General features: G+C 40.4%; 1 protein-coding gene across 2 annotated transcripts in view; it reads right to left on the bottom strand.

The window, feature by feature from the left end:
• The window catches only part of LOC121271794 (myosin-9-like), a 188674-nt gene that overhangs the window by 21984 nt on the left and 143049 nt on the right, over positions 1-23641 (bottom strand). For both annotated transcript variants that reach the window (XM_041178075.1, XM_041178076.1), the window contains 14 exons: positions 19718-19855; positions 19455-19578; positions 18370-18541; positions 17775-17987; positions 14852-14996; positions 13620-13826; positions 10580-10684; positions 9502-9654; positions 8462-8710; positions 7572-7784; positions 6173-6385; positions 5660-5821; positions 4852-4980; positions 3428-3516 (listed from right to left, as the gene is read on the bottom strand). In XM_041178075.1, the coding sequence (XP_041034009.1) occupies positions 3428-3516; positions 4852-4980; positions 5660-5821; positions 6173-6385; positions 7572-7784; positions 8462-8710; positions 9502-9654; positions 10580-10684; positions 13620-13826; positions 14852-14996; positions 17775-17987; positions 18370-18541; positions 19455-19578; positions 19718-19855 (2312 nt within the window). The remainder of the gene's footprint in view (positions 1-3427; positions 3517-4851; positions 4981-5659; positions 5822-6172; positions 6386-7571; positions 7785-8461; positions 8711-9501; positions 9655-10579; positions 10685-13619; positions 13827-14851; positions 14997-17774; positions 17988-18369; positions 18542-19454; positions 19579-19717; positions 19856-23641) is intronic.

Raw genomic sequence — 23641 nt, 5'->3', positions numbered from 1 at the left:
AAATAAAGTCCTTAATTGCAACTGGTTCCCTGCCTTAGTTAGGACAGCTACTACAACAAGAGCCAATCCCTACTTGGAAAATGCTGAAAGTTCCATTTACCCTATTCTAAACTTACTTACTTTCTCATGCATGCACTTAGAATAGTAAAAGTGCCAGCAGTAATGTCACTTCAACCAGGGGGGGCAGTCTTCCAAGCCCTGCCATGAGCCTGGTCAGCAAGTTATAGATAGGCTCCTCAAATACAGCAGTACTAATCTTATTGCTGCCTGACATGCACAAACATAAGGACACATCAAGCCAGAGAAAAAACATTGAAGACCATCTAGCCAGTTCCAAACAGAGTAATGTATTGCTTTAAATACCTTCAAAAATCACTTATTTCACTAAAGCATCATTAAGCTCTGTATATCTGGTGACATTATCCATCTCCACAGTGAGGCTGAGTAGTAGTAGTTTGTCAGCCTGTTCTAGTAATTGGAAAACACTCCAGACACATTACATTGGAAAATTTTTCATCCATTTCTGGAAGAGAATAAGCATCTCTTATGTTTGGTCTCGAGCTATTCAAAGAGACACAGGCAATCAAGTTTTTGTAACAAAGCTGTGATATAGTCATGTCCAACAAAAAGCTGCAAGATGTAGTTTACAGATGACAGCAAGGAAGTATATTATGTCAAACAAAATGAAGCACTGTTGTGGGAAGTGTAGCATCACAAAAGTATAATAATTCTCAATATTGAGAGTTATTATAAAAGTAGGCTAATAGTGGGGTTTGGATAGTTTGTGTGCGCGTGGGACTTAATTGAATTGGAGACAGCTGGTCTGGAGGCTTTGACTCATCAAAAGAAGCTAGGTTTGAAATGCTAAATATGTAAACATGGCTGAAGTCTTAGAATGAGGTGAGGGGAAGTTGCATTTTTTAGATAAATCAGGGTAGTTTGAATTTCAAAGGGATAGTAGGATGTTACACCTAGCCAGAGAAACTAGGCCAAGCAGAGTGTTTATTTTTCCCAAAGGTTACTAGCACCATGGAGAGATTTATGTTATGAAAAAGGTAAAGTTCCAAAGACATATGGAACAATGGAATGGAATGAGGCTGTGTGTCAGGGAAGGCATTGTAAGATTGAACAGAGTATGGGAAGCCTCCAGTATTTGTTCATTAAGCCTGTCTACAGAAACCAAAGCTGGAACAGCCATTTTGAATTCAACAATCCATGGCATTTTGTTGAATTGCCTGGATCTGTTTAAAACCTATTTGTTAAAACTTATTTACTGTTGCCTTAATGGGGGTGCAACTGAAAGCCAGATTAATTAGGGGTTTTAAGAGTTATTGTAATAATTATATGTAGACCTATGCATGTGCTTGAAATCCTCTCTTTTGTTAATAAATGTTTAATTTAGTTGTCTAAAAATCTCTGAAGTCTTAGTAGACTTATTACTTCCAGATTCAGGGCGCGCACCTTGAAATAAAATACAAATTGCAAAACCATTGTGACCGCATGATCAAGTTTCCCTTGTGGATTTGATCTGCCTGGCACACATCATCTGCCGCGTCATAACAGTAGTCTGTTCATTATTTCATATGACAAAGACAAGTTGCACTTATTTGTGATAAGTGCACTTGTAAGTGATTACAATCACAAATGTTCCTGTGTTACCTCGTCAAAAGCCAACATGTAGTGAGATAAGGTCAAAGTGGCATACATGAAAAATGCGAGTATACACTTCCAAACCACAAGGGGATACAGCTATTACATCCCCAGGTTAGATATACATATCAGTCAGTATTGAGGTAGACCTCTCGTTGATCATCACAAAGGCTCTACTTGGGTAGCATGAAGACATTCTGAAACACTATGTTTAAAACACTTATGCAAGTGGCTTGTACCACTGTACCAAAGAGAATGTCTCAAAGAGAGTGCACTCCCTTCCTGCATGTGGGCAAATCACATTTTTTCCAAGTTCAAAGATTTTAAACATAGATTGGCCAAAGTAAAGAAATTCTGGAGTGTATCCAGCCAAAATCATAACTTACTAAGATAAAGCTCTAGTAGGCTTTCTTGAGCATTGCTGAAAAAAAGAGATATGTTGAAGTTTTTTGTTTTGCGCTCATCAGGACACTTCACAATACCAACATCAGGGGAAAACAATAATTTATACTGTATGTGAAAAGATTGCTGATTGGTTGGCAAGTGGACTCTGATTGATGGAGGTATTGCCGTGGAGAATACACCAGTGATGGTGACTGACAGTTAACTGTCAAATTAACCAGGTCGATTGATTCCTCAGGGCAATGCCTTGACCAGTCAGTGAATGACTGTCATTTATGTTGTTTAGCTGAAACAGGTGCAATGTGTGTACATGTTTTTTCTATCACGCTAATGAGTAATGTGGCATATGAAGTTCAGTGCCAGTGTGATGCTAGATATGTAGGCTGTATGTCCCAAAGACTGGCAGATCATATCAAACAGCATGCTCCCAGCTGCTGTTTGCATGGGCAGGGTACAGACGTATCTAACCAGCCCGTGCTTGCAAAACTCAAAACACAGTGTCCAACATTAGATGAGATTCTGTGATTGGACAACATTTGCTAAATAATCCTCCATGTGCTAAGAATTACACTGACAACCAATTTAAGATTGACAGTCCAGCTCGTAGTGTGGTGCATTCGCGTGTACTGGAAGCTACATATATTAATACACAGGGCCCTGTTCTTTGCAAAGAACATGTACAGACGTTGTGCCTATTTCAGCTAAACAAAATAAGTGACAGCCATTTGCTGACCTATTCCTCAGGGCAATGCCTTGGCCAATCAGGGTCAAGTTGCCTGGTTTAAATTTCAAACAATGTGTGGCAGTTAACTGTCAGTCACCATCACTGGTGCATTCTCCATGGCAATGCATCTACTTGAGTCCACTTGCCAACCAATCAGCACTCTTTTTACATACAGTATAAATTGTTATCCCCTTATATTGATATTGTGAAGTGTTCTGAAGAGTGCAAGGTAAGAGACATGTTTCTTTTTTCAGCAATACTTAAGTTCTATACTACCAAATGACTATTCATAAGCTTTCTGCTGTTTTATCAGTCAAGACCACCCAATGCCATAGGGACTTGGCATTAAGGGTTATCTGTAGTCAAGTGGGGTGAAACCCAACCTTTAGTGACATGTTTACCTCTCTGGGGTTAATCAACTAGTCAAGTTAAATCAATGCCCTGGAGTACTGCACACCAATGGGCCCAGATATTGGATTACTGAATCTGCTACAGAATATCAATTGTGTTCTAATCTATCTAATCTAACCATTTCTAAGGAGATCCTGCTTAACTCTCTTCGCCTAGAAGGGGCAGTCACTGAACAACGATTGTGTGAATGGTACAAAACTTGAAAAAGAAAACAAGGCCCCATTTATGAGAAGTACATACTTTCCTGAACTATTGCTGGCAATCTCCTCAGCCAGCTCATCTCTCTCCTGCTGCATCTGCCGCCTGGCACGCTCTGCTGCAGTAAGATCCTAGATAATAAAAAATTGTGCTCAGTGTTAGTCACTGCTGTTCAACTAGTCATGTTCTTAAAAGCTCACAACAAATGCATCAAACCAATATTGTATTTAAACAATTGCTGAAATATGCATTTTACAGACACTCTCCATCTGCCAATCCAACGTAAATTCTACCAGTAATTTAGTAACTCCAAGGTCAACTTAGAAATTTCTGTTCGAGTTACACTATTCTTGGGCTGCACTTAACTATGTCATTTAACATACACATGAGCCATGATATTGCAAAGGTAAGATATCAGCTCATTGCACTATGTAGAGAGCTCAAATTAGAATTATAGAATGCTAGGGATTGTAAAATTGTACTTTGAGATTATCACCAAAGCGATAACAAGGTCTGCAAGCTTTCAGGATTGGTCAAGGTACCTGTGAGGTCAAAGGCTTTTGTTCAATTGAGCGGAGTCCTTTTTTAGCAGGCAAGATCTACTCTGGACCAGTTGCCTTTTTATAGAACCTTCACTGCAACTCACATGTCTAACGTTTGCTACTTCACATTTGAAGACTTTACTTTTATACAATTCAACTCTGAAGGCAATGAAAGTATCTAACAATACTAAAATTACAGATCAAATTTTGCTTAGTGCACTAGCTCCCAAGTAAATTTTCCTGTGGAAGATTAAGCAGATCTGCTGCACACCTTGTTAGAGGTTAAACTCCTGAGTCAGCACTTGCATGATGTTTAACACAAGATATTGTCCTTCATACTGAAGTTTTATAGTGCATTAAATAATGAACAGAAGAGCCCAAATCATGGATAACCATGTACATAGAATTATAGAATGGTTACAGCACGGAAGGGGACTTATTTGGCCCTTTGTGTATGTGCTAGCTGTCTGCAAGTGCAACTCAGCCAGTCCCACTTTTTCCCTGCAGCTCTGCAAGTTTTCTCTCTTCAGATAATTATCCAATTCCCCTTTGAAAGCCACGATTGAATCTGCCCCCATCACACAGGCAGTGCATTCCAGATGTCAATCACTCACTGCGTAAAAAGTTCCAATGGTATGCAAACCTTTACAACACTTTTATTGCAACAGACATAATATAGTGCTTTTTAAAGTAACTCAGTTGCCAAATGACTCAGCTGGCTGTTATCAAATTCACAAAACAAGGCCAATTAAATAAGCAAATTCTGATTAAAGAGGGAGCTGAGTCACTCAATGGTTTGCATGCACTGGATCAACACTAATGAAAAACAAAATCTGTTGAGCGCTAAAACTATTGTTCCAGAATCTTCCAGTATTTAATAGAATTTCTTCTAAATTCATTTCATAGCATTGTTTAATCTCACACCTCTTGCATTTGAAACATTTCTGTCTCAAGTGCCTTCAGTTTCTTCTCATTTTCCTTGGATTGGGTCAGGATTTCCTCTCGAGAGCTGCAAGCATCATTCAGTTCATGCTGGCAGTCTTTTAGCTGAGCCTGTTGAAGACAAAGAGAATGTAATATATCACAGCCAGGCACCTATTCTCTCCCAACTTTCCTCCTCCCAAAACAGGAAACACAATTCTTGTATGGTACTAGTTTATAGTTCCACAGACTAATTTCCAGTTTGTGCTAAGTTAGCAAGAGTAGTTGGGGCAGGACAATTAACCTGAACACCACTGGGGTCCAAGGAGTAGCTTTCTCAGAGCCAAGTGTTTGGATGTGCTCAAGTTTGGATGTCAGGTGGGGACAGCAGCACGCTCAACCACAATACTCTCCATAATCCAGTTGGCTGCTGACCATCACCTTGGTTCCTTGAATGTGCATTTGTGAGGGACAAGAGGGCTGTCAGCACTTGTCATACTGGACTCTAGAATGGAGTCAGGGACAGGAAATTAGCAGAGATCTCCAAACAATGCCTACCATCCAAATGAGGACTGATGCAGGCAATGAGGATTTTCTTAAAGCCAAATGAATCCAGAGCAGCATTACATTTTGGGTGGACTTACATCTACCTCCCAACTTGGACTACAAACAGCCTGAAAGAATGGGGCTAATGCTTACTCTACACGCACCACTGAGGCAAGATGCTGAGCAGCCTTCTTGAAGTTGCAAAATGCTGTGGCCAAAGAGCTGAGTGCTCTATCATATCCCTATGCTAACTGCTAGAGCTTACTTGTAGTTTGCGAAGCTGCTTGATGGCTTCTTCACGACCTTTGTTTGATGCTTCAATTTGTCCCTCCAAATCCTTCAAATCCATCTCCAGCTTCTTCTTGGAAGTAACAGCCATGGAACGTTGCTTCCGCTCATCTTCCAGCTCACTCTCCATCTCTCGCACCTGGAACACACAAATTAGCAGCAGATAAAATAGTTACTGTTTAAAAAAAAACGTTTATTTTTAAAAAGCCAGAGCAAATAAAAATGATCTAGCCCTCCTAAACCCATTGAATGTTTGAGACAAGGAACAGAATAAGGCCATTAGGCCTAACAAGCTAATTTTGGATTGGAGCCATGATAACTGAACCATTCATGGGAAAAAAATTGTTTACATCAGCTTCATCAATTCTCTAATCTTGTAAACTTAAATTAGGCCATTATAAAGTCTATCTTTTTCTCCAATGTAAACCAACTTTTCCTAAAACTTAAATTCATGATACTCACCTCTATATACCCTCAAGGATATACTAACCTGCTTAATTAGCTGGCGTCTCTTTTCCTCACTCTGCTCATCCTTACTCAGCAGGTCCCTGTCAAACTGGGCTTTCATGGCTTGCAGATTTACTTCTAGACGTAACTTAGCATCTTCAGTGGCCTGGAGCTCATCCTCCAGCTCTTCCAGCTGAGTCTTCATCTCTTCCATTTGCTGCTCCAGAGCACGTTTTGACTTTTCCAGCTCATGTACCTTCACACAAATAAATGGAATATTGTAAATCATAGTAGATTCAAACAGCAGTGTCTTTCATGCACAGCAACAGAAGATCAGATATCAGTAAAACAGTTCCCATTCAATAAAATTAGTAACACACAAAGCATGGTCATTTAGTTGATCTATATTCCATTAAGGAAGGAAAGAAAGATAGCACCTTTTCCTACAGATTAACACATCAAAAATAAAATGCATTTCATAGAAAGATACTAAGTGGTGTATTATATGTTTAAGATGTTTCCAAGAGCCCCTCAATGGCCTGGTGGGTGAAAGTAGCTCTAAGCTGTGGAGACCAGAGCTGGGACTTTCCGCTCTCAGCCGCGGTGGGGATTGTCATGGGCGGGACCGGAAAATTTAAAGAGCAGCCAAAAGTCCGTTGACTGGCGGACCGGAAGATCCTGTCCCAGGTCTCTGGATTGATTTGAAATTTCAGAGTCAGTGGACCCCAATATCAGCAACAGTTTGCCTCAGTGCCTTAGTCAAGGGAGCAATTTAAGACAAGGTAATTGGAGTATTACTCTTGAACATTGTCCAGCGATCTCTAGTAGAAAGTGTCTGGTGGTGTGTGTGTGCGTGCGTGCGCGCATTATGCGAGATGATGTTCGGGGATAGATGGGAGCATAGTGGTAATGTCACTGGACCAGTAATCCAAAAGCCCAGGCTAATAATCTGGGGACAGAGATTCAAATCCTGCCTGCAGCAATGGGTGGAACTTAAATTTCAAATAATAAAATCTGGGGTTGAAAGTTAGTCTCAGTAACGGTGACCATGAAACTATCATTGATTGTTGCAAAAACCTATCTGGGTCACTAATTTCCTTTAGGGGAGGAAATCTGCCAACCTTACCTGGTCTGGCCTAAATATGATTCTAGGTCCACAGTAATGCATTTGACTCTTAACTGCCCTCTGTCATGGCCTATCAAGCCACTAACTCAAGGGCAATTAAGGATGGGCAACAAATGCTGACCTTGCCAGAGACACCACACCCTACGTAAGAATAACTTAAAAAAAAAAATCAGGTTTCATTCTGAAACCACTAATGATTGAAGAGCCTAACATGAAGGATGGCTACTTAAATGAATTATTGGTGTGCTGTGGATCTGTACTGGGGAAGTAAAGGAAGAAAATGACAGTTCCCTAAACCCTGCTACCATCTACTTACATTCTTTCCTACATCGTCCTTGGAGCTAACTAGGTCTTCCATCTCTGTACGCAGCAGCTTGCTCGTTTTCTCCATCTCTTCCTTCTGTTCCATAGCTGCCTCCAGGGCACGGGTCAGCGATAGGGTCTTGGTCTCTTTCTCGCGAGCTTCAGCCTGAGCCCGATCCCTTTCCTCTGCGTACTTTAAGGAGACGTTCTTTTCTTCAGCCAGCATCTGAAATAGTAAAATGTGACCCATTTAACAGGATTGCACTCAAACATTTTTTTTTAGATAAAGGATAAGATAAAGTAGAGCTCAGACTATTCGTGTAACACCTTAGAGAATATTTTTGGACTAACCCAAATATGAATAAGTTTCAAGGTTAGGCAAAATAAATGTTGAAGTTGATTGATTCTGAATTGGTGAGTTACATTTAAATATTTTGGTACAATATAATTAAATCTTGCTGGGCAACCACATCCACAATCAAAAATAATGATTTTTCTGACTTCTTTCTGGCATTAGAAATCAATTCCGACGGAAAAGCTTCCGCTAAATGGCAAGTTTGTACATTGCCAATGTATAAATTAGATGGAAAATTTATTCCTAGTAAATGTTACTGTTGACATAAATAACGTTAAGAATTTTGGTTTGGATTTTAAAACTGTAATGAACTTCAAGTTTCAAACCAAAAGTTATAGGAAAGGTTCAGGACAAATTTAATTGCAATCCCTAGAACTAAGAATCAGGACGCTGCATTGGTCTCTAGTGGTCCCCTAAATTTGCATTATAATTTAATTTTATATCTTCCATATACTCAATGTTTATGCCCTTTTAGAATAAATAAACGTTGAATCATTTAAAAACAAAGTGATAGGCTTCGGATCAATCAATTGATCTGTCTCTTTCACCTGATCAAATTTCTTTTGTTTCTTCTCAAGATTGGAAACAATCTGCCGTTGGTAGTCCAGACCGACAATCAGATCATCCAGCTCCTGCTGCAGACGGTTCTTGGTCTTCTCTAGCTTCTCATAGGCTGCTGTTTTCTCTTCATAACGCTGGGTCAAGACTTCCATGTCTTTCTGAAGCTTCTTCTTACCTTCCTCGGCAAACTCCAATGATGCATTCCCATCCTCCTGGCGCTTCTTGAACTCAGCCAACTGAAATATTAACCAACAGTGAATAAAAAGTACTTCAACATACTCTATCTGTGCATATAGGTTATTTTAGCTGTAAGATCAGTTCAATAAAATTTATATTAATGCATGGTAGGAAAATGGTTCACTGATGTATACAGTATGACACTTAAAATTGGACTGGGTGACCAAAAGGTGTGTGAGAGAAACAATCTTAAAACAGATCAGCTAAAACGTAGAATATTGTCCCATCAATTATTATATTTCAAAATTAGTCAATGTTATGATTATGAGGGAATACTACATGGATTTTGGTAATTATACTGACTGAAATCTTAAACACCTTCAGTATCCTGCAGAGCAGCATTTTAAACATCATAATGAATAAACTCAATTTTTTTTTCCGGTTACAAATAACAATTTTGCCACTGTCAAACAAAAGACAGACACACAGCTGCACTGACAAAAACTAGAGTTTGAACAGCCTAGTGAAATACATGTAGCGGATTGTGGTGTACCTAGGCTAATTGCCTACTCCAACTTCTCCATATTGGGGACTTGGATGGAGTAACAATTGCACAATTTAAAGCAACACATTGATTAGAGTGTAGGAATGCGAAAATAATCACACTTGTAATGAGTGATGAAATTTGAAAACCCCTAGAGAAGGCATTATAATGATGCGTCACAGCATTGATTACCATGGGACTGCTAATATCCACGAGGAATAGACATTTGTTGAGAGGACTGAAGGGCTTCCAGCAGGAGCCTACGTATAACCAAAATAGCACATAAGTGTTTGGAGACATTTTTACCTGAGCCTGAATGTTGGACATCTGTTTCTCCAAGTTCCTTTTTCCTTCCTCCTCCTCTTCCAGCTGCTCATGGAGGCGATTGTTCTCATCTTCCATTTGCCTCAGCTTGGTGCTAAAACCCAACTTCTGTCGAGTCTCTTCTTGAAGCAGCTCCTGTACAGGGAATGAAAAAATAGCAAAATGTCATGGGTGAATGGGGAAAACAAAACAAGGCTATGGATTAGTAAGCCGTAATACTCAAAAATATGCATTCCGAGATAATCAGTTTCCTACTTGGAAACCATAAAACACCCAGGTATCTGCATCGGAGAAACTGTAGTCACTTTCAAGCCATCATTAGATTTCATTTCAACAGGGTTTTAAGTCAGTCACCAAATTAGAAATCAGACTATCCATTGATTCACATTAAGTATAGCTTATTATAAAGCTTTCAACATAGCTTCTCCTTGCACCAAATGGGTCTACATTCCTACCCAATTCGGTACCATTCTACTTGTATGGCCTATAGTCAAATAACCACAATTGCATTTCTTCCAGTATAAACAAACAGTGTGCAACCTTTCTTCTTTCCCAAAAGTACCCCAGGCTCGGTTCCTGGCTCAATTTACATTTAACTAAATTTCTTAGTGAAGTAAGCCAACTGAGGAAAAATCAGAACTCTCTTTTAGTTACATGCCCTGAAACCTTTGTACCCTAGCTGTAGCTTCCTTTATAATGCAATATTTAGAAATTAATAGAGCTGCATTTCTGGTACTATACAGTTTCCATATAGATGTACTTTTAGACCTTAGGGTTCAAATTAGTTTTAAAAATTGTTTAAAACCCAGACAGAAGTTTGTGCTTTGGTTAGTCATTAGCATTTTGATGAATTCTAGATGACCCATGATTTTCAGGTTGTCTAAGCAAGAAACAAGTTAATAACCTTAATATCTATAAACAACGTACTACCCAATTAATCAAGAATTATAAATCAGTTTAGGTAATGGAGCTCTTGTTTTCAAATGAAACACCTCTTTACTCAGTTTCTAGATTAAAGGGTCTTTCACAAAATCATTCAGCCCAGTTCTTCCTCTCATACCTGTGTGTCCTGTAGTTGGGATTCCAGAGTGCTGTGGTCCTTGGTTAGTTTAATGGCCTTGCTTTCCGCCTGATTCATGAGGGCAGTAATGTTGTCCAATTCACTCTGAATATAAAGCAAATATTTCAATAACCAGGTTGTCCACTTAACAGCAAGTTAGAGCTATGAACAAGTGTTAATTTTCCACCATGGAACGAAGGCACCTGGACCCTTATTTAGATTCTACTTTGATGTGTGGTTTGGTTGCTTCCAGATTTCTAAAGTTCCCCATGGGCTCCATGGCCTATCTACATGGCTCTCACAAACCTGGCTTTGAGGTCTGAGCATGGCAACCAGCATAAACATTCCTAAGTTAGGAGAAAATTAGTCAAAACTGCTGCGTCTCACTGCCATCTCAGATGTTGCTCCAATCTCAAACTACCTATCAACAGTCATTGTCTGGGCTCATACAGAAGTAGGCACTCGGGCAATCTAGCATAGGGTTACTGCTCATGAAACCACACCCCAGGGGAAGCCACAGAAATCTAAGTGGGGGTAAATAAGATGGTGAACACATCAAACTTGGGGGCAGGAGGCGGGTCATTCAGCTCTTCGAACCTGCTCCACCATTCGATAAAATTATGGCTGATTTGGTTGTGATTTCAACTCCACTTTCCTGTCTGCCTCCCATAACTCTTGACTCACTTGTCTATCAAAAAGCTATCTAACTCAGCCTTGAATAAATTCAATGACCCAGTCTTTACTGCTTTCAGGGGAAGAGAGTTCCACAGACTAACAACATTCTACATACCCTACACCATTTCAACAAACAACAGCTTCAAGCAATCCTGTAAAGCAGGGTTAAAACTGCACAAGTGTGGTCAACACACCGATTCACTGGATATAGTTAGCTCCTGCCAGTCCTATAAATTCTGTTCAGATCTCATCCATGCCCTGAGAGGAAGGCATGAACCAGAAGCCGTGGATTTACTGGCATAATACCCCATGCTACCCCATGTTTGCTTGCAGCCAACGCAGCAGCGGTGTTAGAAACAGAAAATAGGAGCAGAGTAGGCCATTTGGCCCGTTGAGCCTGCTCCGCCATTCATTATGATCATGGCTAATCATCCAACTCAATAGCCTGCCTCCGCTTTCTCCCCATACCCTTTGATCCCTTTCACCCTAAGAGCTATATCTAACTCCTTCTTGAAAACATACAATGTTTTGGCCTCAACTACTTTCTGTGGTAGTGAATTCCACAGGCTCACCACTCCCTGGGTGAAGAAATTTCTCATCTCAGTCCAAAATGGTCTACCCCGTATCCTCTGACTGTGGCCCTGCTCCCGCACCATCGGGAACATCCTTCCTGCATCTACCCTGTCTAGTCCTGTTAGAATTTTATAGATTTCTATGAGATCCTCCCTCATTCTTCTGAACTCTAGCGAATATAATCCTAACCAATTCAATCTCGTCTTATATGTCAGTCCCGCCATCTCAGGAATCAGTCTGGTAAACCTTTGCTGCACTCCCTCTATAGCAAGAACATCCTTCCTCAGATAATGAGACCAAAACTGCACACAATATTCAACACAGTGTTGGCAGATACTGGGTACAGTTTGCTTGATTATGGAATGGTGCAAATGTAGAGATGCAAAAATATTGGGGATTTTTATTTTTAAAAACTTTTAAATATGCAAAATTAAATTAAATAATTATGTAACTAGTAGAATAGATATGGGAGAGCCAGTGGATGTGGTGTATTTGGATTTCAAGGCGGCTTTTGATAAGGTCCCACGTAAGAGGCTGGTGGGCAAAATTAAAGCACATGGGATTGGGAGTAATATACTGACATGGATTGAAAATTGGTTGACAGATCAGAAACAGAGAGTGGGAATAAGTGGGTCTTTTTCCAGGTGGCAGGAGGTGACTAGTGGTGTACCACAGGGATCAGTGCCCAGCTATTCACTATCCAAATGCAATATTTCCAAGTTTGCTAATGACAAAACTGGGCGGGGTTGAGAGTTATGAGGAGGATGCAAGGAGGCTTCAGGGTGATTTAGACAAGTTGTGCGTGTCGGGGCAAACATATGGCAGATGCAGTATAATGTGGACAAGTGTGAAGGTATATGCTTTGGTGTGAAAAACAGAAAGGTAGAGTATTATTTAAATGGTGGTATATTGGGAAATGTGGATGCACAAAGGGATCTGGGTGTCCTTGTACACCAGTTAATAAAAATAAATAGGCAGGTACAGCAAGCAATTAGGAAGGCAAATGGTATGTTGGCCTTCATTACAAGGGGATGAGAGTTCAGAAGTAAGGATGTCTTACTGTGGCTATACAGGGTCTTGGTGAGACCACATCTGGAGTAATGCGTGTAGTTTTGGTCTCCCTACCTAAGAAAGGATAGACTTGTCATAGAGGGACTGCAGCGAAGGTTCACTAGGTTGATACTGGGAATGGAAGGACTGTCGTATGAGGAGAGATTGGTTCAACTCGGCCTGTATTCACTAGAGTTTAGAGGAATGAGGGGATCTGATTGAAACGTATAAAATTCTAACAAGGCTAGACAGACTGGATGCAGGGAGGATGTTTACATTTCACCTGGTTGGGGAGTCTGGAACCAGGGCCCACAGTCTCGGGATATGGGGCAGGCCTTTTAGGACTGAGACAAGGAAAAATTTCTTCACTCAGCTGGGTAAGCAAGTTGACCGCAGCAAGTTAAGGGTGGTCAACCGAGAAGCTGAATCATTGAGTATATTTAAGAAATTGATACACTTTTGGATATTATGGGCATCAAGGAGTATGGAGAGAAAGCAAGAATATGGCATTGAGATAGAGGATCAGCCATGATCATATTGAGTGGCGGAGCAGGCTCGAAGGGCCGAATGGCCTACTCTTGCTCCTAGTTTCCATGTTTCTACATGTATCTCAGAAATTCAATTGCACAATAGTTTTATTCTACTGTTGGCCCCCTCACCCAACCAATTGATTAATTACATTTGTAGGGTATATTGACCTCATTTCACCAAGGTAGGAGCAACACCTAGCTTTTGTATTTACCTGAAGCTTGCTGACTCTCTCACTGAGCTCAACTCGGGTCCGATCTCCATCCGTGCTTTTAACCTGCAGCTCCTGCATTTGGGACTCCACCTTCTTCCGCTTATGTTCAGATTCAGCCTTGGACTGCATCAGACGTTTCACCTCAGTGCTAATCTCGTTGCGTTCATTCTCCAGTGCCTGTTTGGCCTTCTCCACTCCAGCTTTGAACTGCAGAGAGAACAAGTTTAGTCAGTTTAGGTTTGTCAGAACCTAGCTCACAGCAAAGTCTGAAGTTATAACACCCATTTCCTCTATGTGGAGACAAATTATTTGATTCAGCATTCAGATTTTCAGCAATGTGATTATACATATGTCTGTTGACTATTATCGGTCAAATATTATCATTCAGCACTATCTATTCGGCACCACAGCAAGTTGAATCCTCTATCATCTATTTTTCATCTATCAGGCCACACTTAAGAGTGCAGTTCCAGTTACCATTCGATAAAGAGCACAAAAAAAGCACCGGAGAAGGTGAAAAAATGACTTACAAGGATGGCATCAAAGCGAAGAGATTACAGATATTGGGAAAGACTGAATAGGTTGAGGCATTTTTTTTTGTAAGATGACAAACTTACTGGAGACCTGATAAAAGGTCTTTCAAACTTATGATGGGTTGAAAAGGGTAGATGTGGAGACAATATTTCCACTTGTGGAGGAATGCAATACAAGATAGGTACTAATAAGACCAATAAGAGTATAAGCAGAAATTTCCTTCCTCAGTGACTGTCGAAGTATTACTCAAATACAACTCATTAACACCACTAGCTCATTTGCAAATACTATGTTACTTTGTACAAGCCAAAATATAATGTCTTTTATTCTAATTTTAGATAATGATAGTATTTTAGAAGATCAATTTACCAAAACATTTTTAGTTTTGTGGCCAGTACAGACATTGGCAAGAATAACATTATACAAACAGAACACTTCATACATGTAAGTTAATCACTTAACCAATTTTGTTGTTCCTCCCTTACTGAGTTCTACCAAACTTTTCACAAGGTTGTAACAGTATAAAGGAGTCTTAAATTAACTACACAATTGGTGGCTGGTAAGTTCCCATAGGATATTCCTGATGAGATATCAGTGTGCCATTAATGTTTATTTTTCCCATATTGCACAAGAAAAATAACATGTTCAATTCTTTACTCCTCTAAACTCCACTACCTATACCAAAGAAACCAACATACCCGTTTTGTCTGTTCTAGTTGCTCAGACAGATCTTCCACAATCTGGGAATGTTTTTGTCTCATCTCTTGGATCTGCAGTTCGTGGGTTTTTGCCTCATCTTCCAAAGCTCTCTTCATCTGGTTCACCTCTTGCTCACGCTTTGCTCTTTAATGATTATAAAGGAAGAAGGGGAGAACAGACAGAAAGAAAGGTCAAAGTGTCACATACAACGAAAAATAAATTCAGATTAATTTATCTCTACAGGATAACCAGCTTATAGTATTAAAGGGATACCAAATGCAATCCAGTATGCTAATCACCTCAAGTGAAGGGAAAAAGTCCCATTTATTTGAATTTTTTGAAGAGGTGACTAAAATAATGGACATGAAAGTGTCTAAAGATGTTATTTATATAGACTTCCAAAAGGCATTTGATAAAGCTCCTTAGAAGAGACTAAGCTGATGTGAAGTCCATGGAATACAAGACAAATTATTGATCTGGTTAGGAAACTGGTCAAGTGGAAGGAATGGAATAGGAATAATGGGCAGGTACTCTAATTGGTCAATGTGATTAGTGGTGTCCAAGAATATATGTTGGGGCCACAACTATTCATTACCGACTTAGATGATAGGTTAGAATGCCACACATCTAAATTTGCTAATAACACAAAGATATAGGAGGTATTATAAGAAGTGTGGATGGAAACATAGAATTCCAAAGAGATTGTAATAGACTAAGTGAAAGGTAAATATGTGACAAATGGGTTTCAATGTAGGCAAACGTGAGGTCATTCACTTTGGACCCAAAAAGGATAGAACAAAGTACTTTGAAAATAGTGGAAAGTTAGAAACAATGGGGGTCCAAAGAGATTTTAGGTTTTAGGCACAAAATCATTAAAATGTCATGAACAGGTACAGAAAATAATCAAAAAGGCTAATGGAATGATGGCTTTTATGTCTAGAGTAATAGAATACAAGGGGTAGAAGCCATGCTTCAGATTTCCAAGGCTCTGGTTAGGCCACACTTGGGATACTGCAAGCAGTTCTGAACATTTCTTAAGAAGGATATATTGGCTGTGAAAGGAGTGCAGCATAGGTTAAACAGACTGATAGCTTAACCAGTTGGAGTCAAGGTACGGGGGGTGATTAAGCAAACTAGGGTTGTATTTCCTGGAATTTAGAAAGTTAATGGATGATTTGTTTGAAGTTTTCAAAGACATTAGGTGGAACAGATTAGGAGAAATTATATCTGCTAGTTGAGGTGATCTTGGACAGAAAGAATAAAAATTAAAGGCAGACCTTTCAGGAGTGAAATTAGGAAATAACTCTTCACGCAAAGCGCTGCAAAAGTTTGGAACTCTTCCACAAATGGCAAATTATGGTAGATCAACTGTTAACTTTAAAACTGACACTGATAAAACATTTGGCAAACAAAAATCTAAGAAGTATGGGTAAAGACAGTTATACGGAGTTAAGTCACAGATCAGGCAATCTCATCAAATGGCAAAACAGGGGCTAATTGGCCTACTCCTGTTTCTATCTTCTGACAATTTGTTTCAGCCTTGACTTTTGCCTGATCATGGATTCAAGCACCACTGCTGGATCAAGGTACATAATTTTAGGCTGATGCTTCAACCAGTGCAATAATGAAGGGAATACTGCATTGTTGGAAGCTGTCTTTAAGGTGAAATGGTTCTGCCTATCTATTCCAGAAGAACATAATGGATCCCAAGGTACTATCTGAAAGGCAGCTGAGCGTTTCTGGTGTCCTGGCCAATATTTCTCTCTCAATAAACACCAGCAAAAATATATTTAATTGTTCATTAATATCTGTGGGACAACGCTCCCTTTAAAATTTAGTTGTCATGTGCAACCCATTTTTTTTTAGTACACGGTCCCTTTAACATTATTTATCAAAGAACAAGATGTGTGTGGATCTTAAGGGTGCTTTGCAACCATGCACCCAAACCACTTAGTGGGAACATTGCTGTGGGGCCTCGCTGCACAAATTGGCTGCCAGATTTATGTACATAACAAGGAGTCACAATCTCAGGATACTGAGTAGGCCATTTAGGGCTGAGATGAGGAGAAACTTCTTCACTGAGGGTGGCGAACCTGTGGAATCCTCTACCACAGAGGGTTGTGGAGGCCAAGTCACTGAATATATTTAAGAAGGAATTAGATAGATTTCTAGATTCTAAAGGCATCAAGCAGTATGGGGAGAGAGTGGGAGTATGGTGTTGAGATAGAGGATCAGCCATTATCATATTAAATAGCAGAGAAGGCTTGAAGGGCCGAATGACCTACTCCTGCTTCTATTTCTCTATGTTTCTATGATCTATGGACATAACAATTGATCTAGAACAAGGGGTCACAATCTCAGGATACTGAGTAGACTATTTAGGACAGAGATGAGGAGAAACTTCTTCACTTTCACTTCAAAAATAAGTTCTCAGCTGTGAAGCATTTTGAGATGGCCTCAGGAACTGAAAGGCGCTTTTCTAAATGCTGGTTTTCTCTGTTAACAATCAGTAACAGCCCCTACAGACTGGAACCCAGTGGAAACACTAACCAGTCTAAATGCACAAAATATACCAGGCTCTTTTTGGGCTTCAGAGTCAAAATTTAAAATCAATCGCTTAACGGGTACTAGACACACACCCTCAGGGAAATAGTAAGCTTGATTAAAAATGCCTGAGGACACTTCTGAATTTGGCTCGACAATGCAGTCTTCATTCCTTCACTCTCCCCCTTTTTGATAGCACTATGCTAGTTGAGCCATCCAAAACACTTTTGGACAATAAGAGAGTAGTTTCCTATCACTAAGAAGGCTCTGCCTAAGGAGACCTAAGAAATAACACGAGTAGAGACAGTGATTTAAAGTTGAATTTTGCAGTTGGATCTTGAAACTTGAAAATATAGCCATTGCAGTTCTAATGGTTACCTGAGTTCCTGCTGGGCAGCTGTTGAGTCAAGTGTATCTTCCAGTTCTGTTTTCAAAGCCTCCAGCTCCTCACCAAGGTCTCGCTTCTGTTTATCAGCCTTAGTTCGAGCAGTTTTTTCAGATTCTAGATCCTCCTGTAGCTCACTAATTTGAGATTCAAGCTCACGGATTTTCTTCAGGGCAGTATTCTTTTGTGTAGCTTCTTCGTCTATTCTGTAGAAGATACAAAGAACGAGTTCAAAACAAAAAAAATGGGTTCAACGACGCAGATGCATTCTGGACTGGTCATCAGTGTTTGTCAATTGCACATGCATCAGCTTTGAGTTTTCCTTGGCCAGGTAAATAGGCAGGAAGCTTAAGTGAAACTTGACACTATTTACATGTTGCATCTCCATCTAAAATAGGTAAGCCTCCAGCAACCAAAAGACAAGGTTGCATTATTTTATTCATTCTAAGTGCAGGAACAAAATATACACAACCTTGTTTTTCCATCAAAATTATTTCCATTTTGGCAATAAAAGCATTTTAGACAGGAAAAAAAATGCTCAGATAGTTTTTGTTCCTTGACTATCTATGCTCCTGCTGCAATTTTTACCTGGATAGTGCAGCCTGGAGTTCCTCCTCTTTCTTAGCCAACTGTGCTTTGAGCTCTGCAATCTGTTGCTGTAGTTCAGCAATCTGGTCATGTAAATCAGAGGAATCTCCCTCCAATTTACGGCGATTTTTCTCTAATTCCTGTCGCTGCTTCTCTTCCCTCCTCAGACGGTCTGTTGGAAAACAAAATATACTACAATGTATTGTTTTGCGATTCAAACTCTGTTTTCATAAAGGTGGATACTCCTGAAAATACTTCTAAAGTATGTTGTGAAAACTGCAGCAAATCTGACTTGGAAGGCAGATTGATGAACAGCTTCCCACCCTAATCAGGACCCATAATTGACACTCAACAAAACACCAAGCTTTCCACTAATCCTATCCTTCGAATGTTTCACCTACAAACAGGTCAAGGTGCATCTTCAAAGCATCAGCAATTTGAGAATCAATACTCCAGTATTGAAAAGCACTCATGGATATGATAGCGCAGTATTTCTATTTCTGAAATAGTAATTCAGAGGCCAGGACGAATAATAATCCAAAGAATGCAAGTTCAAAATCCCATCATGGGATTCCGTTTTTGCAGAAAAGTAGTACAGTAACAGTGATCATGAAGCTCTCAGATTGTCATAAAATTCACCAATGCCTTTTAGGGAAGGAACCCTCCTGCCCTTATCAAGTTTGGCCTGTGTGCAGCCCCAGCCCCACACCAATGTGGTTGATTTTTTAAATACCTTCTTAAGTGCCCTAGTAAAGCATTCAGTTGTAACAAACTACTATTCAATGCAACTAGGGATGGGCAATAAATGGCATCGTTCCTGGTGACATGCACATCCTGAGGAATGTATAATAAAATTCCAGATGAAATTCAGTGAAACTTACTTTCTTACAGGGTACCAGAGTTCAAATGCCATTTTGGCAAAGGATTGAATGCAACCCACCTAAACGCAGTCCGAGATTAACTATGACAAGCATTATGATTAATGAAACTGAATAACTAAATTTGCAAAAGCAAATTTATAAACTTGTTAATACAATTATGTATACAATTGACAGGTACACATATTGTTGATGGGAGTTCCTTACCTTCCAGATCTGTAATCATGGTTTCATGTTTAGTTTTGAGCTTGTTCAGACTTTTGGACTTCTCCTCTTCTTCTAAAAGATTAGTATTAACCTCTGCTAGTCTCTCCTCCATAAATTTCTTTTCCTGTAGATCCATATGCACAAAGGATATATAAAATAGATCAACATACTGAGATAATGAAAATCATTGCTAGGAATGCTTAACTTTAAAATGGAAAAAACTATATGCTGTATATAAAGACTTGTTAAAAGCAACTGCTAACCTTCATGAGTTTATTGTTCAGATCTTCCAGCAGAAAGATATCATCACCCATTTTCTTCAGCTTTGTATCAACAGTACCTTTTTCCAGTTGCAACTTTTGTCGAGTTGCCTCCTCTTCTTCCAGCTGTTCCTCTAGGTCCTGGAAATGCAGAAGTCAAATTGGATCATCACTATCGCTCATTCCTTAAAAACGTCTTTCCCTAACTTGGGGACATTCAAACATTTTCTCCATATTCATTCAATGGCAAGAAAGCAGAATAACAGATAGGGGCAACACTGTTAGAGGTTCACCCCACCAGAAAAGCCAAGTGCCAACTCAGACATTTTGTACCAGCTTTCCCACCAAATAAAACAAAGCTACAGTTTTATTAGCACATTGTCCTTTGCTTCCCAACTCCCTCCAAGTCTTATATGGGCATATGGAGTTCTTAGGTTCCTACATTTAGAATGATGCATTTAAAATTCAATTGTTAGTTCTCATAGACATTCAAGCGAATACCAAGTGATGTGTCGGCCAGAATAGTCAGACCATAGCTTACCCTGATCACTCCTAAATGCTACACATTTGTCCAGCTTTTAAAGAATCTCATGTTAAGATGATTTTGGCTAACAAAATTGAAGTATTTGACAAATTAATCATGAATTCTCCTACAGGTCAAATAATTTCCCTTAAAAGCATTATTCAGTACAGAGAACCATTTTCTTTCGTTACAACCAAGCAGCTCTCAGGTTGCTAACTTGGAGTTGAACCATTTTCTCCACATCAACTGAAGTATAGATTTCAGAGTGAAAAGTGAAAGATGCTTTGGGATCAAGAATATACTAACACAGTAAAGGACCACCGCCTTTGTCTTTTCCAGTCTATAAATCTACTCCATGCAGAGGTTTAACTAAGCAACAATATGTTTTATAAGACATTATAAGTTATGTGTAAATCACCACTGTGATCAAATGGTTAGAAAGGACTGAATTGTGAAGAGTTGAGAAGCTCTCCATCCACAAAAAGTTCCTTATGGTCAGCATCTCAAATAGTCTCTCCTAATCGAACTCCTGCTGCCTGATCTCCATTTAGAACTGTGAGCAGAGACGTGAAGAAGTGTGTCTGGTGCCTCAAAACCAGATAGCTCCGGGCATGTGGGGCTTGTCAATTTTGGTTGTCAGCCTACCCAGGAAAAGGAAAAATCTGATTTTAAACTTCTAGTCACAGGCAATTAGTTAAGTCTTTGTCAGCTGACAGTGCTGAAGAACACAGACAGTGCCAATGGAGTGGATGGCGACAAAGATAGGGCAGGTGAAACTCTCCAGCTTGTTTAGCACCTGATCTGAGAGAAGGACAACTCCAAAATTAAAACCTGCATCATTTCAGCTGCTGCGCTTGTGGCACCAGTACAGCATTTGCTGCTCAGATGAGTGCAAGTGGGAAAGGTTCTACATAAACTCATCCATATAAATATACACAATTTGCAGGTTGCTCAGCAAACATCAAACGATATTTCAGACTTACTGACTACTCACCCATTGATGCAATAGGAGACTCTATCCTATCACTACTCAAGCTAGGAAGCAAAAAACATTTAAACTAAAGCTGGTCACTGTCACACTCTCAAGTTATGTGAAGGCAGAATTAGTTTACATGTTAGGGGATGGTTCTTTTCCAAAGAATAGTGGACTTGTGGAGTAGGCTGCCGGTTTTTGCGGTGTACAACGGTTCACTGACATTACTTTAGAGAACTGGACCAGTTTCTAGCTCGATCTGGAACTGTTGCAGTGTCAGTTTCTGCAAAAAACACTGCAAAGCTAATTAATAAATTAATTAACTAAGTAGAGATGGCTGGGCAGGTGACGTGTTGTAGCTGTACGGTGTGGGAGCTGGCAGATCCCATTGCGAGCCGCAGTGACCACATCTGCAGCAAGTGTTGGATGCTGGAGGAACTCCAGCTCAGAATTGATGAGCTGGAGTCCGAACTCCAGATGCTGTGGCACAAGCAGGAGGGGGAGAGTTACATGGGCACTTTGTTTCAGGAGGCGGTCACACCCGGTAGATTAAGTACCTCAAATTTGGTCAGTGGTCAGGATCAGCAGGGTGTGACTGCATGTGAGGCAGGTAGAGGGATCCTGTGTTCAGGAACAGAGGAGTCTCAGCTCTTGACCTTGTCCAACAGGTATGAGATACTTGCTCCCTGTGTGGATGAGGAACAGGGCTGTAGGGAGGATGAACCAGTTGACCACGGCACCGTGGCACAGGAGGCCATTCAAGAGGGGCGAGCAAAAAGACAAGTGGTAGTTGTAGGGGATTCTGTAATTAGGGAATTGATAGCATCCTTTGTAAGCAGGGTCAAGAGTCCCGCATGGTATGTTGCCTGCCCGGTGCCAGGGTGAGGGACATCTCTGACCAGCTTGAAAGGATATTGGAGAGGGAGGGGGAGGATCCAGTTGTTGTGGTCCACGTCGGGACAAATAACATAGGTAAGACTAGGAAAGAGGACCTGTTTGGGGATTATCAGGAACTAGGAACTAAATTAAAGAACAGATCCTCAAGGGTTATAATCTCCTCATTACTGCCCGAGTCACATGCAAATTGGCATAGGGACGCGAGAATAAGGGAAGTAAACACGTGGCTAAAGGAATGGTGCGGGAAAGAGGGATTCCATTTCGTGGGGCACTGGCATCAGTATTGGAACAGGAGGGATCTGTACTGGGACTGTCTCCACCTGAACCAATCTGGGACCAATGTTCAAGCGAAAAGGGTAAATAGGGTGGTCAACAGGACTTTAAACTAGAAAGTTGGGGGGGTGGCGGCAGGGAAGGGATGGTAAAACTCCAAGAAATATGACTCTTGGGAAACAAAGCAGCAGGTTAGCGTGTGTGTGTGTGTGTGTGTGTGTGTGTATGTGTGTGTGTGTGTGTGTGTGTGTGTGTGTGTGTGTGTGTGTGTGTGTGTGTGTGTGTGTGTGTGTGTGTATGTGTGTGTGTGTGGGGGGGGGAGGAGAAGGAAGGTGGGGGGTGGATTCAACTGCATGGAAAATTATGAAAAAACTGAAAAGAAAGGAAAGCCCAGGAGAGGCTATTAAAGTCTCCAGAACACAAAATAGGACAGAGTATTTGGAAAGGGCTAGGAATCTAACTTCAAGCACATCAGATAAAGGGATGACAATGAGAAAGGGGACGGGAAATACAGGACTGAAGGTGTTGTATCTGAATGCACGCAATATACAAAATAAGGTAAATGAGCTTGTGGCGCAGATTGAAATTGGCAGGTATGATGTGATGGGCATCACAGAGACATGGCTGCAAGGGGATCAGGACTGGGAGCTAAATATCCAAGGATATACATCCTATCGAAAAGATAGGCAGGTTGGCAGTGGGGGTGGGGTTGCTTTGTTAGTAAGAAATGAAATTAAATCGATAGCAAGAAACGACATAGGGTCAGATGATGTAGAATCTGTGTGGGTAAAGTTGAGAAACTGCAAAGGTGAAAAAACCATAATGCGAGTCATGTACAGGCCTCCGAACAGTAGTCAGGATGTGGGGCACAAGATACACCAGGAGATAGAAAAGGTGTGTAAGAAAGGCAAGGTTACAGTGATCATGGGGAATTTCAATATACAGGTAGACTGGGAAAATCAGGTTGGTAGTGGATCCCAAGAAAAGGAATTTGTGGAATGTCTACGAGATGGCTTTTTGGAGCAGCTTGTGGTGGAGCCCACTAGGGAACAGGCAATTCTAGATTTAGTGATGTGTAATGAGGCAGATTTGATAAGGGAGCTTAAGGTGAAGAAACCCTTAGGAGGAAGTGACCATAACATGATAGAATTTACCCTTTGAATTTGAGAGGAAAAAGCTGGAATCAGATGTAATGGTATTACAATTGAATAAAGGCAACTGCAGAGGCATGATGGAGGAGCTGGCCAGAATTGACTGTGAG

The sequence above is a fragment of the Carcharodon carcharias genome, chromosome 31, assembly GCF_017639515.1.
Source record: "Carcharodon carcharias isolate sCarCar2 chromosome 31, sCarCar2.pri, whole genome shotgun sequence".
Taxonomy (NCBI): domain Eukaryota; kingdom Metazoa; phylum Chordata; class Chondrichthyes; order Lamniformes; family Lamnidae; genus Carcharodon; species Carcharodon carcharias.
Note: the sequence above shows the minus strand (reverse complement) of the source record. Positions and strands in the feature narration are given on the sequence as shown.